The sequence below is a fragment of the Drosophila takahashii genome, chromosome 3L (genome assembly GCF_030179915.1).
Source record: "Drosophila takahashii strain IR98-3 E-12201 chromosome 3L, DtakHiC1v2, whole genome shotgun sequence".
Lineage (NCBI taxonomy): Eukaryota > Metazoa > Arthropoda > Insecta > Diptera > Drosophilidae > Drosophila > Drosophila takahashii.
In genome coordinates, this window is record NC_091680.1 from 7,326,976 (window position 1) to 7,344,980 (window position 18,005).

Genomic DNA, 18,005 nt, shown 5'->3' on the forward strand with positions numbered 1-18,005 from the left:
CGCCGCAATGCCATCTCGATTCGACTGCCCCAAGTTTCGTCGCTGAAAATTTGAGAAGAACTTATTTATAATTTTGCATAGAAAATCGCGGGAATATTTACGTCCAGAGCACGCCTAAATGTTTGCAAACACGTAGCGCGTGCTTATCAGACTAGGATAGTTGAAACTAGGTGAGTTTTGTGGCGTTTCAGGGCGTTGCGAGCACAGCCACACGATGCCAGGCAGCAGCAGCACCAGCAGGCGTATATAAAATGGGAAATATTGATGTGCCTGCCTGTGCCTCTGGTGGGTGCAAAAAAGAAAGTGTAGAGAAATTTTCATTGCACCCAGAATGTTGTTTGTTTACCCCGCTGTCCAGCGGACTCCCCTCGAATCTGATTAAACGCTGCGAAATCCCCAATTGATTATGTTTTTTTCCTTTAATTTTTTAGCGACTCCGCTGCGAGAGTTGTTGTTGTGGGTGCATTAAAAAAAGCGCGCCATTATTTTAGTGCTATGACGTAGCCGTCGGGGGCCACGAAACCAAGTGTAATTTTTTTTTCGCAATTGTTTATATGGCGTGCATAATATGCCCTGCACTTCGTGTGGGCGTTTGTGTGTGCGAATATCAGCGTGAGTGTGTGTGTGCGAGTGCAGCAAATAATTTTGTATATTTTTTATTCTGCTTGTGGCGGTGCGCATACGCTTGGTACACGCTCGTCAAAACATATACACATAACCCAGGCAGAAAATCTCTATTCTTTTGCAATTTGTTTTGATTTCTCATTCGCGGGAGCGCGAGAGCGCCTACTCGCTCTCTTCAGCTCTCTCGCTCATGCGCGGCGCCTCTCTCTCCTTGGTTTCCTTTTGGTTTGTGGGGTTCGGCCGAAATTACTGTTTCCTGACTATGGGAACCGACTTCTCTGCTTTTCGGGGATATTACAGTCTTAGTTTTATTGCCAATTTTCGCTACTCCCCACAATCCCCACGCAGCATTTCTTCCGACTTTAGCGCTCTAGCGCGCCCCCGATCTCCGATCTCGCTCGGCTGAGAGTCTGTTGCGGACTGGCCGACTAACGGCAGTTATAGCTCTCAGAGGTCTGGTGGTGGTTTTAGGTTTCTTCGATTCCGACGCGCGCTCACTTCATTATCTGCTGCGATGGCAACGCCTGCCTAGCTATTTTCCGGCTAAGGCTGAATTTCTTAAGATGTTTTTTCAAAATGTAGTATTTTATTTACTACATTTATTATTATTATTGTAAAATATTTGATTTAGGGCCGTTTTCTCGTCCGTTTGTTAAATTTAAAGTAGGGTTAAAACCTTAAAATCGTGTGGGAAATCAGAGTTTAAAGTTTACTTTAAATTTAACAGGCGGACGAGGAAACGGACCTTAATTGGGTTTAAAAAGTACTCAAGTAACACTAAACATATTTGGTTAAATTATTTTTAGGTCCGGGCTCTAATCAATCTAAAATTTTATTCATTTTTATTTAATTAAAAAAATTTAACCTTATTGTTTTACAATTTAATTAAAAGTTTCACATAATTTGATTTAATTTATTAAATATTAATACCTCACTAAAACACATTTATTAATTGTTTTAATTAGTTCTTTTCATATTCCTATTGATTTATCACTCTGCCATAGAAATATATAGCTACAGATAAATCCAGGTGTGCCATCACTGAGAATTGATTATCGTTTCTTCTCGTTCTGCCTCGCTCTCTTCTCCCCCCTCTCACCCACCCTGCCATCACTCTCAGCCGCTCTGCTCTCTTCCCTCTCCCACTGAAAACATTTGTTTTTGTTTACCTCTCTCTTGCAGAAATATTCCCGCAGCATGGCAGCTAACAGCAGCAACAACAGCAACCTACACAACCTGGGCGGCGGGCAGGAGGGTCTGCTGTCCTCGGTGATTGCGTCGACGGGAACGCCGGGCCTGGGAACCTCGCCGGCGCCCATGGCCACCAGATCATCCGCCGCCGCCTCCTCCGCGGCGCAGAGTGCCTGGGATCAGCTGACGGCGAGTGCGTCCAACAACATGGCCCCATCGCCCACGGCAGGAGCTCCCACGGTCACGGGACCCATACAGCCCGACAATCCGGGCAGCGGGGCGGGCAGCTCACCGGTGGCCAGCTGCTCCTCCCCCTCGACGCCCACAAAGTCGCATGCTCCCTCGCCGCTGGAGAGCATGGCACACACGCCGCAGGGTCCTCCGACTTTGGGACCCGGCGGCTATGGCGAGGAACTCACCGCCGAGCTGGTGAATCAAGGTTGGCGCAAGTTCTGGTCCAAGCGGGAGAATAGGCCATACTACTGGAACAAGGTCACCGGCGAATCGCTGTGGGAGATGCCCGGCACACGGCCCTTTGATCCGCTCACCGATCCCCTGGGCATCTGCCATGCCGGTGGCCCCACGCCCATGACCCCGCAGCACCAGCAACAGCATCAGCAGCACCACCATCATCACCTGAAGCGGCGGCCGTCGGACGACATGCACATCCATCCCAATCAGCAGCAGCACCATGTGGGCGGTGGGCCGCCGATGAAGAAGTTTGTCCTCGCTGGACCCTGGGATCTGGAGGTGTGCACCAATGCGGTGATTGTGGAGCGACCGCCCACCCTTCTGCCTCAGCCGCATCCCGAGGTGGAGGCTCTAAGGGCCGCATTTACCATGAAGCTGCTGAAAACCTACGAGGATCTATGCATGCGCAGGGAGAACATAAAGGCACCGAGGGATTCCTTTAATCGCTGGCTCATGGAACGCAAGGTCATAGACACCGGCTGTGATCCGCTGCTGCCCAGCAGCTGCCTTCCGGAGATCTCGAGCTCCATGTATCGCGAAATCATGTCGGATATACCCATCAAGATAGTGAAGCCCAAGTTCACCGGGGATGCCAGGAAGCAGCTTTCCCGCTATGCAGAGGCCGCCAAGCAGATCATTGAATCCCGATCGGCGCCAGCTGAATCGAAGAAGGTGGTCAAGTGGAATGTGGAGGACACGTTCCAGTGGCTGCGGCGCACAGTGGGCGCCAGCTACGAGGATTTCCAGGATCGTCTGGCCCACCTGAAGCGGCAGTGTGAACCGCATTTGGTGGAGACCGTCAAGAGTTCGGTGGAAACGCTGTGCGTTAAGATCTACCATCTGTCGGCTGATCATGCAAGGAAGATCAGGGAGCGGCACTTGCAGCTGCTCAAAGAGCACGGAATACCGGAACCAACGCCGCCGCCACCACCGCCGCACTTGAAGAAGGTCTGGTGCTATCCCATACAGTTTGCCGTCCCATCGCCGCGGATGCCGACGATCGAGTATCTACAGGATCGCGACCACATGATCATCAAGTACACGCCTGCCACGATCAATCAGCCGGATGCGCAGTACATCAACCTCACCTATCTGCAGAAGCTGGAGCAGCTCTACCGGCACAACTGTTTCGATGACAAGAAGTTCGATCTGTTCATTGGTCGGGTGTGGTGTCTGCTCAAAAGGTATCAGACCTTTTTGGGCAATGCCCTGAACTCCTCCCAGGAGGCGGAGCTCACCCAGGCGGCACTGCCGGTGCCCGTGTTTGAGTGCCTGCATCGGCACTTTGGCGTCAGCTTCGAGTGCTTCGCCTCGCCATTCAATTCCTATTTTCGGCAGTACTGCTCGGCGTTTGCCGACACGGATGCTTACTTCGGTTCCAGGGGGTAAGTGATGCATTCAATGCATTGTAAATTATCAGGGCTTGGAAAATAACACACTCTGTAAAAAACTTAGTTATTAACATGTTAAATGTCAAAGTGTTAAGTTCAAAAAAGTTATTGACATGTGTGTAAAAAAAAACATAAATAACACACACAGTTTATTTGTGTTATTTACACGACGTGTTATTAACACGACGTGTTATTGACACAACGTGTTTCCAACACAATGAGTTTTTGACATTAAAATATATGCTGAACTAAAAAACTCACGGTTTTCTGTAGTTGAAAAAATTTATATTTGCTTTGAAACGGCTAAAAATAACAATTAAGATATCCTGGCCCAATATTGATTCTTCATTTTCCCTTCGATTCGTTAATGTCCATAAAATGTAATTATCATTTGTGTTAAAAACACAGTGTGTAAAAAATACGTCGTGTTAATAACACATTGTGTAAAAAACACAAGTGAGCTAACAATTATTTTTCACATTTTAACACTTTTGTCAAAAACTTTGCTCACACTGTAAAATACAATTTTACATGTTTTTAACATGTGTGTTAAATTCCGAAACCTGTAAATAACTGTAACTAACTGACTTTTACCTATTCGCAGCCCCTTTCTGGACTTCAAGCCCGTTTCCGGGTCCTTCCAAGTGAATCCTCCCCATTGCGAGGAGTTGATCGAGGCCTCTTTGCTGCACATTGACAAACTACTCACCGACACCATGGAGCCGCTAAGGTGGGATTACATTAAATTAATTTTTAGATTGAATTTTAACCCTGATTATCTACCTACAGCTTCATTGTCTTTCTGCCGGAGTGGAAGAGCATATCCAAGCTGGACGAGAGCATGTACAAGCGTCGCTCCATGGTGGTTTTGGGCATGGCCCACGAGTACAGGCACGGCTACCAGCACATGTTGCAAAAGTGAGTCGTAGTTATGGCTTTTCCAAGCCATCCCTATTTACTACTTCTGATTTTCTTGCAGATCCGATGTGCTGATCAAGTGCATGCAGGGAACGCAGGTGGTGTGGCTGCAAAATAGCGCTGGTTACGCGCGCTGGGGACCCAACGAGATTCGCGTTGAGGCGCTGCGCGAGGCCTTCCGGCCGCAGCGCGATCGGGAGCGCGAACGGGCTGCAGCTGCGGCGGCAGCGGCTGGCGTGAATCCCAGCCAACAATCGCCAGCGACGCCGCCATCCTCTGCAACGGCGGCCTCGACAATCAGCTCCAGTACGAACAGCAACAGCTCCTCTGCAGCCATAACAACGAGTGCAAGCAGCTGCCCCTCGCCGGCCACCACATCGTCCTCGATGTCGCCATTGTCCCCGCACACGCCCACCGGCAATCCGCCGCCACAGTTCCCGATGACCATCAGCAACACGAGCAGCAGCAGCAATCTGGTGGCCGCCTCACCCACGATGAGTGTGCAAAGCGATTGCTCCTCGCCCTCCTCCTCGACGATGTCCCTTTCGCCTGCTCCTGCCTCGGGTGGCTATCCGGATGGCGGGACTTCGGCCACGGCGGCAGCGGTGAGCATTACGGCCACGGCGAGCACATCGACGGCTGGAGCAGGATCTGCATTTGGCCAGGCCAATAGCATCAGTAGCTCCGCCTCCACGCAGGCGGTCATCAATTCAGCCGTCTAGAGGGGATTCTTTTTTGAGGGATCCTGCTACCCATACATGGTTCTATTTTGTCCACACTATCTGTGCACTTTCTGTTAGCTTAAATTAGGGATACAGTTGAGAGGGATGAAAACAGATTGGGGTTAATGTCACATGACCGGTCATGTTTTCAATTCCAAGGTTTAATTTTGTGGAATCAAAGGCGATAAAAATGATGTTTAATTTTTATATATTCTAATGAAAAACGGAAGCCAACCGAATACCAATTTCAATTTTTCTGAAAAAAGTACAATTTTTCAATTCCGTTTCTAATAATTTCGATTAGAATCGGGAAAACACGCAATATTTTGTTACAAAAATTTAGTTTTTAAATTTACACATTGTTCAATCAGGCCTTTAAAATTTGGCATCCAATTATGGTCAAACATTTTGTTACACACTCTTTCTATTTTTTGTCAAAGCTTTAATTTTCAAATGTACACAGTGCTCGGCCTTTGGCAGCTGGTATTGCCCCAATCGCAAGATATAATTAATTGTAAATATGTTATATTTAATTTGAAATAGCTGATAAATCCCGGCCTGGCCGCTGTTTATCTTGTCTAACGAGTATACCCAACAAACAAGGGCCAAGCTACCCGAAAAGACTCTAATTGCATACTTAGTATGGGTAGGGGTATGTGGTTCTCTATCCTTGTTTCAGGGTATTTCCATTCATAAAGCAAAAACACCCGCATATAAAATCGAACTATGAAGCCCTTAACAATCTTTTGTGAGACTATTAACTTACTAGAATACATTTACTTTAAATGAAAAATTACGGCAAACAATATATTTGAATACTAAATTATCATATGTACAAATCGATAACAATTAACGTAAGTAGTAAAGGAAATTAAATAAAGATGAAGCAAAATACGGAAAGCGCAGAGAACCAAATTTGTAATTAAAACAAGATCATAACTACGCACCGCACAATAAATAATTAAATTAAAATCCATTTAGGATCTGGGTGGGTTCTTCGAAGAGTTCATTTCCAACTCATTGAGGAGCTCGGCTCGGCATATTCTTAAATCAAACTAAAGAGAATTTAGCCAATTTATAGAACGTAGCACTCGGCAAAATTTTTAGAAACCAATTAACGTCTAAGTCGAAATTTATTATCTAAACCGATATGCTACTCCCACCCCGTATGTACCGATAAAAAAAAAACAAAAACTACACGAAAGCATTTTTGCGCTTAATTAAACAGTTTCTTTAAATTCAAACCTGTTATTATGTAAACATTTTTTATTATTACATTATATAGACATCGTATCGCATAAGTGTGTATATGTGAGTGTGTGTATGTACTTTTGGATATGGATTAGCTGTTGACTATAAAGAAAACTTAAATGCTATAAACGCAAAGCAAAAAAACCAATAAATCTTAAAGGCATTTAAGGGAAAACTCAATTTACAAACGTTCTGTTCTGCAGCTTAACTATATGCTACTATCTATATAGCCAGCCTCGTATTCTGATTGCATTACATGATCTCCAAGCTGGAGTCGCTATTCTTGGTGACCACCTCGGTCTCTGAGGATCCGGATCCGGAGCCAGCATCATCGCCCTTCTCGTTGTCATCGGACCCACTGTGCCGATGATGATGATGCGGAGAGCCGGCCAATTGCCAGGCGGGAATGGATGGCACTGCAAGTGGGGCAACGGGGCCCGCAAATTGCTTCCTATTTAAAAGCAGACCCTTGATGGCATCCAGATCGCTGCGGAAGTTGCTAAATTCGCGGTTCAGCTGCTGGGAATGTTCCCTCTGCTGGCTGGTAATCAGATCCCTGACCGCCGAAATCTCCTTGTTGAGGTCATTGGTGCGTGTCTCCACCTTCTTGTCAATGTCGTCCAGGACCTCATCGACCGGCTTCTTCTTGGGCTTGCCAAACAGGTAGGGCGCAATGTATTTCTAAAAAATATTACAGTTTTGGAAATTTATTAAGATTTATTCACTTCATATGTATGTACAATGTATGGGTATTAGATGAATCGAAATGATCTTTGGACTGTTGCAAATGAACCTCATAAATTCTTAGTTTGAAGTTAATAGATCAAGAATATGGGTTAAGTGAGAAAAACATTATTTATTTACTAAATACTTCAACTACATAGTTAATATTTAAAGGTAGTTACTAAATGCTTCAACTACATATTTAATATTTACTGAAGCTCCTTGATATATCTCAAGAGTCATTCAAGAATATTTTACATTAGCTTGAGATGAGATATTGATCTTTGGACTATCACTCCGGTTTATGGGAGTAAATTCTCGAAACTGTATATATTAGGTTATGATTTATAAAAAACTATACCCCAATCTAGAGTATTCCTAGGTACAATCTCTCTCATGTTTTCTGATAACCCAATTAGATTGGACACTGTTAATGAATAGGTTCTAAAACGGATAATAAGATTAAATTAATGAGTTTTTCAAGATAACTTAAACTTTTCAAGATAAATAAAATAATTTCAGTTATTACAAAAAAACCTAAAAATTTAACTGAAATTATGGAATATATATGCTACCTGAAGTGGAATACCTTCACCAAAGGTTCTAATTAATTTGTATCTATAACTAGTACCCTAATATTGAGAATCCCCGAACTACTCACCTTCCAGAAGAGGTAGACGGCGTAGACCACTCCGCTGAACAGGGCTGCCGAATGGATGATCTCACGGATCCGGCCGAAGACCGTCGGCTGCGGCTGCAAGGCCTGCAACTGGGATCCGATGCTGATCACCGTATTCGGACTGGGATTCGGATTGTTGGGGTCGTGGGTGAAGACGCCGGCCCGCTCGCAGGCCAGCTGGATTTCGTGAGCGGTGAGACCTTTGGACCGCAGGAACTGCTGCTTCTGGATAAGCGTCGTGTGGCGCACTTTGGTGTTCTGTAGAAAGCTGACTGCAGTGGTTATCTGCGGCGAATAGACGGGATTATAGATTAGACAAAAACTCGAGGGGGTTACATATTACCAGCGATTCGCGGGGCAACTGCTCCTCGCCGCCGGCCACGATGTCCCTGTCCTGCTGCACTGCGGTCGCCGTGGCCATGATCGTGTCCCCGGTGTCCGTGTTGTTGCTGGACATCTGTATATCGACCCTTAATTCAATCTTGCCTAGCTAATCCACAGAAAACGGAGCGACCCGATTTCAGACGCAATTCGATCGCAAAAAAAAGTGTCGCCCAAACAAAAGTGTGGCCAAACGGTAGGGTGCTGCTGAAATCCTTAAGGCGTTAGGGATTCCGCGAGGTGGGGGTGTGAGGTGGAAAGTATTTTAGCTGCTCCGTGACGTTAGAGAAGCCGGCCTCAGTTATCTTTAGAAATATAAGGGGGATTCCCTAAACTGTTGAATTGCTGAATTGTTGAATTTTGGTCAGCTGTTAATCAGCTGTTCCATACAAAGTCAACTTTCAGAAATTTCAGCAATTCATCAGCCTCGGGGCTGCTGAAAATTTTGTTGAATTGCTGAAAAGCCAGAGTTGTCACCTTTTTTAAATAGTCGTGGCAACTCTGTAACATTTTAGTATCACCAGTACGCATTATTTATTTCAAAATCAACTTAGAAAGCATATTTGTGGTTCTTCTTACCTTGGCAACACTTTTAGACAGTAACTAGCAATAATAAATCAAATTTTACATGCTTTAAGTTCCGTGAAATTTTTCAACAAATAACAGCTGTTTGAAAATTCATCAGGAGTCATTTTGGGTCGTTCCCTTTTTCAACAATTCAGCAATTCAACAGTTTAGGGAATCCCCCTATATACTGCGAAACCCAAATTGTTGAAAATTACACAGAAATATGGAGCAATTAGAGGAACGACAAAAAATGGTTGAGGACACACATTACACCATGTACTCTTTGGAGGACATCCAGAATGCCTTTGAGAAGTGGGTGGCAGATAATCCAGACGTCGATATTAGTACAATTACTAGGTGGCTAATGAAATTAATTAATGGTAAGTCTTCCGAATGTAAAATATGTGTATGTAAATCTAAAATTACGGTGATTTTATATTGGGATTCCAGGTAAGTTTACCTCCAAGCTTGTGATGACTGAACTGATGTATTATTTGATAAGGAGATATAACCGTAGAATCGTTCAGCGAGCACGTGCCACGAAAAATAATGCGATGCATCGGGTGCAGTCGAAGCTATGACGTCACAACAATAGAATGTGACGTCTGAAGAACAAATTTCTTGCAGCTTTTATTTTTATATGTACGAAAAAGTACAAGATACATACATATATATGTAAAATTTTTTATTACATGAAGATTATTTCTAATGTCAAAATACATAATAAATTTAAAATATTTTTGAATTGTAAAAGTATATAACAAAAGTCTTCTTTTTGAATCTATAATAAAAAAAATCAATTTATACAAGTTTTTTAAAGTATCTTGTTATTTTGTGTGTAATCTAAGCTTAGTTATTTTGCCCAACCAATACCCACTGTACTTCAAAAACAAAGAACACCTTGGGCCACCTTCCGATTACTCGCAAGAAAGCACTAACGCCTCAGCCAAAATCCCAGAAATCCACAGCTGCACCGATTTGATTTACCTGTAGGCAGAATTTCCTCACTTTCATTTGGTTTTCCGGGCAAAAGGCGATATTTTCCGGTTACAATGGATTCCCTGAAGGACATGCTGAAGGCGTACGAGGCGTGGGTGGCTAGAAACCCGGATGTGGTGGGAGATTTCGAGACCACCGCCAAGTGGGTCTCCTACTTTATAGCAGGTAAACTGAACTCAATGCTTATACAGATCCTAGAGAGCTAACTTTTGGCCGCCTTCCAGGTCGCATATCCTCATCGAATGTGCTTAGTGAGCTGGTTTACACCCTGTCCAACATGCTGGTGTTCTATAACGATCGGATCATCGAACGGGCACGGAATGCCAGGGAGAATTCGGTGATCCAGCTGCAATCGAAACTTTGCTACCGTCTAAAGGTCACGCTGACGACACTCGAATACAGCGAGGTTTTCATCGAGATATCAGCCCGCCGGCTTTTCGGTCAATCCGGCAAATGGCTGGTGATAGCGCTAATACAGGCCTTCAAGGCGGCCGGCCGATTCTTTATCTTGAAGCACTCCACCTCGGATATAATCACCTCGCCGCCCATCGCCTCTTTAAATCGCAGGGCTTTGGGCAAGCAGCGCAAGTCGTCGGCGGATGAGCAATCCTCCAGTGATCTGCTTCAGCAGTCCCAGCACTCCATTACCTTCCAACTCAAGCGATCCGGTCGTGTAATTCGCAAGGTGGAGGGTGCTCCGCCGCTGCAATATCGCGACCTTAAACTGCATATCGACCATAATGAGGCGGCAAAGACGCAGATCCCGCGGAAACTGCTGCAAGCCGAGTACCTGTACATCTCCAAGCCCCTTATCCACTTGGCCGCCATGGGTTTGTTCGGCCAGAGGAGCTGGAAACAGTATGCGGTGGCCCTGTCCATCGATCTGTACAGCATCCATCTGTATCGTCAGCATCGCGACCTCATGTCCAAGCAACAGAAACTGGAGTTGAGCCGGCGATGCATCAACATCCTGTACTTCCTCGTCCGATCGCCGTTTTACGATAGCTTCACCAAAACGAGACTGGAGCGCATCCTAGATTTTGTGGCCAGCAGTGTGCCAATTGCAAAGATGGTGGCCGCACCCCTGAAAGACTACATTCCCACGTGGCAAAGCACTTACTTCTATCTGTGGTCCACTTAGGCAGTCCACCGATGGAGCTAAAGTATTTCCCCTAGGCTAAGTTTTAAAGTTACAGGTGTGGATGCATGGCGAGTGAACAGAGGGTGGGCCCATTTTTGGTAACTACAACGTTTTAGGAGCGAAAATTAATAGAATGTTGAGAAAATGGCCAAAATAAAATATTTTTCTTAATTCTGGCGTGTTCTTAATAGAGCCCTGCGTAAATCTTTTAATTTCAAACTTGATTAATTCAATTCTATGTGAAATAAATTGAATGTTTTTCTAATTCATTTCGAACTGAACGAAGTAATGAATAATTTTTATGAATTTTTTGAATTTGACAGACTTTTTTTTGTGCTTTCTTTTAAGAACAAAAGCATAGTAAATAAAATTCAGGCAGATTTAACCACAAAATTATGCCCATTTCTTTTTTAAAAGAAATTGTCGTTTGAATTATTTCGGAATTTATGCCATTCAATTCTATTAATTCATGCAGGGCTCTAGTTCTTAGCAACGTGAAAGACACAACAAACTATTCCAAAATAAAAGGTATAATAAATACCTTAATTGTTAAGCTATACTTGCTTTCCGCTCCTAAGAAATTCCAATTGTTCCACATTTCCAATGAAAAACGCTTATCGATCCCCATTCTTTTGTATGGCTTTTTAAATTATATATGGAACAATATTTTTACACATACAATTAAACGAAATTTTTCACTTACATCGCTAACTATACATAACAATTAATAGTAATCGTAATTGGCTAAAAACACACAGAGAATCCAACAGCGAATCAGAACTTCAGGCTGAATCCCGGACCCATGGCCAGCTGGCGTTGCGTTATCCCGGCATTCAGGACGAAACCGGTGCTGGCCGACGACGATCCACCAGCCGCGTGGCTCTTTTTGTTCCCGGTGATGATCCCCGATGAGAGCTTGTTTCCCCCGCCCACGGCGATGGGCTCGTCGCGTCCCAGTTGCTTGAACTGCGAGCCACCGGACGGCGGTTTGGGCGATGAGGCCTGAGCCTTGCGAGCGCCCAGTTCGCTCTTGGCCGGCCAGGTGGGAAACATGGAGGGATCGATGGGCAGCGGCAGCTCCTTGAAGTAGTCGTGCTTCAGGGCCGCGTCGGCCGTCAGTCTTTTTTTCGGATCGTACGTCAGCAGGCCCTGCAGCAGCGACAGTCCCATTTCGGAGGTCTTCTCCTGGAAGTGCTTGCGCAGCTGCGAGACGGGATATTCGGTGAACTGAGAGTTCTGCGACAGCATGTTCTTCACGGCGGGTAGCTCGGTGTAGCCGGGCCAGACCTTCTCGTTGGGGGTGCCCAATTCCTAAAAAAAAAGAAGAATTACAGTCAAATATCGGTGATTTTTTTAAGGAAGGGGTAGGGTCTTAAAAAAAATAAATGACTTTTCTTAAAATTTTTTTTCTTGTAGATTAACATTTTAAGATTATAAAAAAAAAGTTTTAAATCAATCGGACAAAAACTTTAGAAGTTATGCTAAAATTAGTTCCCTAACCTCTTAAACTTTTAGTGCGTTTTTCTCAAAACCACGTTTTGAAAGTACGTGATCATCGGCATTTCTAAACGGCTCAACCGATCGTTTTAAATTAGTCGCATATTTTTCTGCATAAAAAAAACCGCCCCTGGGAAGCGTTTTTTTTTTCATTTTAACTTAAAATTTTTTTTTTTTAAGCCCAAAGAAGAAGAGCAAAATAAAAATTAGTGGATGTTATTTAAATGACACTTTAAAATATACAATTGGTTTGAATTAAATCCATTTAACCAGTTTTTATAGAAAAAATAGCAAAGTTGGTAGATTTTTTTGTGCTTAATAAATTGCTTATATAAATTCCTACCTTGAAGATCCTGTTGAGCTCATCGATCTCCGATTTTCCCGGAAAGAGCGGCAGCATCTGCAGGAATTCGGCGAAAATGCAGCCCACCGACCAGACGTCGATGGGCGTGGAGTAGACGGGCGAGCAGAGGAGCAGTTCGGGCGCCCGATACCAAAGAGTGACCACCAGCGAGGTGTACTTCTTGATCGGCGATCCGTACTCCCTTGCCAATCCAAAGTCGCCCACTTTGAGGATGCCCTTGTGGGACAGCAGAAGGTTCGAGGTCTTCAGGTCACGATGCAGAATCCAATTGTCATGGAGATGGGCCACCGCCTTCAGGAGCTGCTGCGTCAGGCACTTGACTTCGCCGGGGAAAAAGCTCTGCTTACGATTCTTCATCGTTTCCATGAGCGACTTTAGGTCATGCTCCACATAGTCCATCACAATAAAGATCTTGTCCATGTTGGAACCCACGACAATCTCGCGAACGGTCACGATATTCGGATGCTGACCCTTGAGCAAAGTGTTGATTTCCCGGAGCGATGTGATGGGAAAGCCCTCCTTTTCCTTCTCCATCTTCAGCCGCTTGAGGGCCACAATTTCGTTGGTTCTTTTGTCCTTGGCGCGATAAACCACGCCGTAGGTTCCCTCTTCGATGCGATTGAGGCACTGGAATTCTTCTACAGAACGACAGCCCTGCACGCCGGGATAATAATTGGGCAAAGGAACGCCCTTGTCGTCGCAGGGAATCTGCTCCTCCAGCGTTTTGAGTGCCTTTTCCTTGAGTTTCTCCTCCGGCTTCTCCTCCGCCTGCTGCTGTTGGGTCATCCCACGCTCCTCGCTGCGTGTGCTGCTGCTGGGCGAGGCAGCTGCTCCTGCCTCCCCATCCTCCAGGCTGCTTTGACTTCTGGACCGCGATCTGGAGCGACTACTCCTGCTGGTCTGGGAACTGCTCTTGGAGCTGGCCGAGCGCGATCGCTGGCGCTGCTTGGGCGACTTGTAGAGCTCGCCCACGCTGAGCGGACTGTCGGGCAAGGGCAAGTCCTCGTCATCCTCCTCTGCCTTCGGTTTAATCTTGCTCTTCTTTTTGCCAGCATAGCTTTCTTCGCTGCCCGTTTCCGTGGCGCTCTCGGCGCTGTCCTCCTCGTGATCCTCCTCGTTAGAGTCGCTCTCCTCGCTTTCCTCCTCCTCATCATCATCATCGCGGATGACCTCGATGATCTCCTCCTCCTCCCGCCGCTTCTTGTGTTTCACCTCCTTCTCGTAGCCATCCGGCTTGGACTTGCGCTTAACTTGAATGTTCAGGCCAGCGGTTACGCTGGCGGCCACTGCCGTTGGACTCAGTGCATCGCTGTGCTCGTTCCGCTCGCGTAGCAATTCCCGCCGAGCCTCCAGTTCCTCGCGCGCCGTCTGCTTTCGCTGGCGACTGTCGCGCTCGGCGGCGAGCAGCTTGTCCCTGCGAGCCAGCAACTCCAGATCCTCGGGCACCTTTCTTCTGCTGAGTTGCTGCTCCGTCTCTTCGCCTCTCCACTTGCTGCGATGCGACTTGTGCTGATGGTGGTGCTGCTCCGTTTCGGGACTGTCCAGCAGTTCGATGACGCGTTCATGTCGGCTTGGCTTGTGGCCACCGCCGCGTCCCGTTCGCTCGCGCTCCTTGCGCCGCTCGCCCCGCTCGTAGTTCTCCTCCGTTTCGTAGTCCTTAACGTAGTTATGCCGCTTCTTCAACAGCCTCGAACGCAGATCCTGTTCCAGGCTCTCCGCATCCTTGCTCTCCGCGTATTTACCGCCGCCGCGTCGCGGTGGCTCCTCCATGGGATAGTCGGCATGGCGACTGGTCGAGTGATAGCCCGATGGATAGGAATGGTAATCGCCACGGGGAGCTGCCCTCGTTCCGCCTAAATGCTGGTGATGATGATGGTGGTGGGCAGCATAGCTGGGAGCGGGCGGCAAAGGCTGCTGCTGCTGTTGCTGCGGCGGCTGCGGGTAATGGTAGGCGTGGCCCAGGTGGTGTTTCGGATATGCGGCTGCCACATTGCCGCCTCTTTCTCGATGGTGATGGTGGTAGTGCTCCTCCCGGTTCCGATATTCATAGCGATGATCGCGATCCAGGCCTAGATCTTCGCGTTCCTTGTGGCGCCTCCGTTCGCGGGAATGTTTCTTCTTCTCACGCCTGGAACCCGAACCCGATTCCCTGCTGGCCTGCGGTGGTTGTATGTACAGAGCATCGGTGTCCGCCTCATGCTCATCGTCCTCGCCGCGGCTAAAAGTAAGAGAGAGAAAGTCCAAAATTATGGTGTCATGCTTTTAGTGGTGTCCCATCTGCTGATGATTCTGGACCGATGATTGACCCTCGACCCTGTTGACCAGGCGCTGCTCTGACCAGGTTGCACGTAGCTGCAGTCGGTGTTTCGGATTACATTTTACACTTGCCCTTGGATGCCTGAAGAGACTCCAGTTCCATGCTAGCTCTGGAATTCTTTCGAAATTAGATACAGAAACTTTGGTGCAGTACATAAGCGGATTATTGGGTGGTTATTTGAGGCAATCGGTTCGGAGTTGCTCAGATAATTGGCGCTATTTTATATATCCATATCCAAGCAGCAGCGAGTGCAATTAGGTGGGTCGATTTGTGGATGCATAAACAAAGTTGGAAGTCATGGAGACAAGTAATCAATGGGCTATAAAGAATTTTTAATATAAGCTACAAAGTGTTTATAGATTTTTTTTATATTACTCAATGTTTTAATAAAAAAATACAATATCTTTTATAGATCTTTGGACATCAATTACTTGTAGCTCACATAAATATAAATCGGTCATGAAGACAAGTAATCGATGGGCCAAGTAATCAAGGAAAAATTGAAAAAAAAATTTATATTGAAAATAAATATAATATCTTGACCAATAATAACTTGTTGCTCCCATAAATATAACTAAAAATCGGTCATGGATGGAGACAAGTAATCAATGGATCAAGAAATCAAATAAATTGAGCATTTAAGGTAACGTTTACTATAATTCCTAATTTTAACCAGAAGATACCAAGTGTTTTTATATATTTTTTTTGCATTACTAAATTTTATAATGAAAAAAATTGACTATCTTGACCAATAATTACTTGTTGCTCCCATAAATATATCTAAAAAATCGACCCACCATTGAGTGCTATCAAATTAACATTACTTACCTGATCCCCGATGATCCCGTGACTATTCCATGGAGCTCGGAGCTCCGAGACTCCCAAGGGCTGTAAAATGCAAACACTTACACGACTGACTGCGCAACCTGCTGGGGAATATGGGAGATATCTTTTGAGAGACAGAGAGACACGAAAGACATTGAGACAGGACTTGGAAAGAGGCATTAGCAAAGATAGTATACAATATTGTGTGTGTTTGATTCAATTGAGTTACAGATTATTACAATTTACCGCCAGCAGCACATGAGAGCTTAGGAGCTTAGCTTATCGGATCTCGATTCAGATTCCGATTCGGATTTCAATTCTCGGGTGTTCGGTATTCGGTACTCTGTTCTCGGTTCTCGGAACACACATTTAATTAGCCAGCGGCGGGTCAAGCGAGATTAGTGTGGTTGGCTTGAGAAGATTCGGTCCCGTCTGCCGTTGACACTGCAGGTGCACAGTTTTAAACTCGAATTTTGCATATTGCTTGCACATTTTTCTTTCGCTTTCATTTTGGTTTTTTGGTTTTTATAATAGCTTTGTTGGTTTTTTTTTATTATGATTATTATTAGGTTTTGTTGTTGGCCATCGCGCGCCTCGGTCATGGGACAAGTACACACTTTTTGGCCTATTTGCAACGAAAAAATTCAAGTCAATTAAACGGTTCAATAAATTCAATAAGGTTTTTTAATCGTCATAAATTGGTTTTGTTTTCTTTTGGCTTGGTATTTTTGTTATTATTATCAAGGAGAGCAAACAAGCGCGAAAGGGATGTTGGGGGTGATATAAATGCTTGTTTTGGGGGCGAATGTTCTTTTTACAAACGCAAATTTCGTTTCAAGATTATAGAATTAGCGTGTACAATTCGTTATAGTCAACAGATAAAGATGGTGGGGGGAAAATTGTCCACCCTCTGCATACACACACACATGCACCAGTACGAGAGCGGTCAAAAATATATATTTTTTACTTTGATTAAAAAGTGAAAAGGATTAGGGATTTTTATTTATAAATATTTTTCAATTTGTAAATCATTAACAAAAAATAAATAAAATTATACATAAACGAATCCTTATCACTTTTTAATACTATTTTTGCGACCGCAGCTGTATGTGTGGGCGAAATATGCCAACGGTGGAATACCGCTAAAATCTGGCTACATTTCTGGCGGAATTCCCGCCGCGCTGACAGCTCTCGTGTGTATATGTACGCCTCTTTGTGTGTATGCAGCAACAATTTTCCATGAATCGCATATTTGAGAACCGAAGTCTCGGAGTTTTCCCAGGACCCCCAGGAACAGTACACACCTGTGATAATGCCCGTCGTTGGGGCTCCGCAGCTGGCCGTCCTCGCTGCCAGACGAATTGACCATTTTTCAGCGCGCCGTTCGCAGTTTAATCGCCAATTAAGAATGCCAATTGCACGGGTTGCCCTTGCCCTGTGATTCACGTAATTTTCGGCAGGTTTCTGCGGCGTTCGCCTGGCTGCCGTTGATCTCAATCGTTTGGCTGGCGGTTGATCAGCATTTGAGTGAGTTAACTTGGTTTTTTTCGGTGGTATCTCGCGCACTTCAACAAAAGACGTCTGGGGTTTCTTTTTCTTTCTCTTTTTGTGGTGGAAATGTGAAATTCAGCGTTTGACAGCACGCAAAAGCAAAATGGCGTCGCATCGGCTTGGGGCTGCCAACTTGGGACGAATGTGTGTGCTAGCAGCTGATCCGTCAGCTGCTGTGATGCCACCCGCGCATTTGATACGACTCACACACGAAATTGAATATTTTTGAAAATTAAAAATACAACTCTTTAGATCTGACCGATAAATCGTAACAATACATTAGGGAATTTAAGGCAAACAAATTCATTACAATTATAAAATTTACAATTAAAAAAATTTTGGTCTTCTAGATGTGTAGGTTTGTATATTTGTATTATTTTTGAAAACCTAAAA

At 45.1% G+C, this 18,005-nt stretch overlaps 4 protein-coding genes across 6 annotated transcripts; 2 read left to right on the forward strand and 2 right to left on the reverse strand.

The window, feature by feature from the left end:
- On the forward strand, positions 1-6,140 carry Pcif1 (Phosphorylated CTD-interacting factor 1). Its single transcript, XM_017148361.3, has 5 exons — positions 1-170; positions 1,807-3,671; positions 4,282-4,407; positions 4,467-4,595; positions 4,657-6,140. The coding sequence occupies exons 2-5, from the start codon at positions 1,822-1,824 to the stop codon at positions 5,315-5,317; spliced, it is 2,766 nt and encodes a 921-aa protein (XP_017003850.2). The 5' UTR covers positions 1-170; positions 1,807-1,821; the 3' UTR covers positions 5,318-6,140.
- A 425-nt stretch (positions 6,141-6,565) lies between these two features.
- Pex14 (peroxin 14) lies at positions 6,566-8,535 on the reverse strand. Its single transcript, XM_017148362.3, has 3 exons — positions 8,314-8,535; positions 7,953-8,255; positions 6,566-7,249 (listed from the first exon to the last, which is right to left on the reverse strand). The coding sequence occupies exons 1-3, from the start codon at positions 8,425-8,427 to the stop codon at positions 6,821-6,823; spliced, it is 846 nt and encodes a 281-aa protein (XP_017003851.2). The 5' UTR covers positions 8,428-8,535; the 3' UTR covers positions 6,566-6,820.
- Positions 8,536-9,848: 1,313 nt separating this feature from the next.
- Positions 9,849-11,760, forward strand: Pex16 (peroxin 16). The gene is made up of 2 exons (XM_017148431.3): positions 9,849-10,082; positions 10,142-11,760. The coding sequence occupies exons 1-2, from the start codon at positions 9,971-9,973 to the stop codon at positions 11,056-11,058; spliced, it is 1,029 nt and encodes a 342-aa protein (XP_017003920.2). The 5' UTR covers positions 9,849-9,970; the 3' UTR covers positions 11,059-11,760.
- On the reverse strand, positions 11,686-17,868 carry Pitslre (cyclin dependent kinase 11B pitslre). 3 transcript variants are annotated; one of them, XM_017148381.3, is made up of 4 exons: positions 17,366-17,808; positions 16,308-16,686; positions 12,899-15,137; positions 11,686-12,369 (listed from the first exon to the last, which is right to left on the reverse strand). In XM_017148381.3, the coding sequence occupies exons 2-4, from the start codon at positions 16,319-16,321 to the stop codon at positions 11,833-11,835; spliced, it is 2,790 nt and encodes a 929-aa protein (XP_017003870.2). In that variant the 5' UTR covers positions 16,322-16,686; positions 17,366-17,808; the 3' UTR covers positions 11,686-11,832. The 3 variants fall into 3 exon arrangements, 2 of the variants coding, with proteins under 2 accessions (XP_017003870.2, XP_017003866.2); XM_017148377.3 differs by lacking the exon at positions 16,308-16,686; XR_001770149.3 differs by lacking the exon at positions 11,686-12,369 and having other exon boundaries at positions 15,027-15,137; positions 16,065-16,686; positions 17,366-17,868.
- Positions 17,869-18,005: the final 137 nt, after the last annotated feature.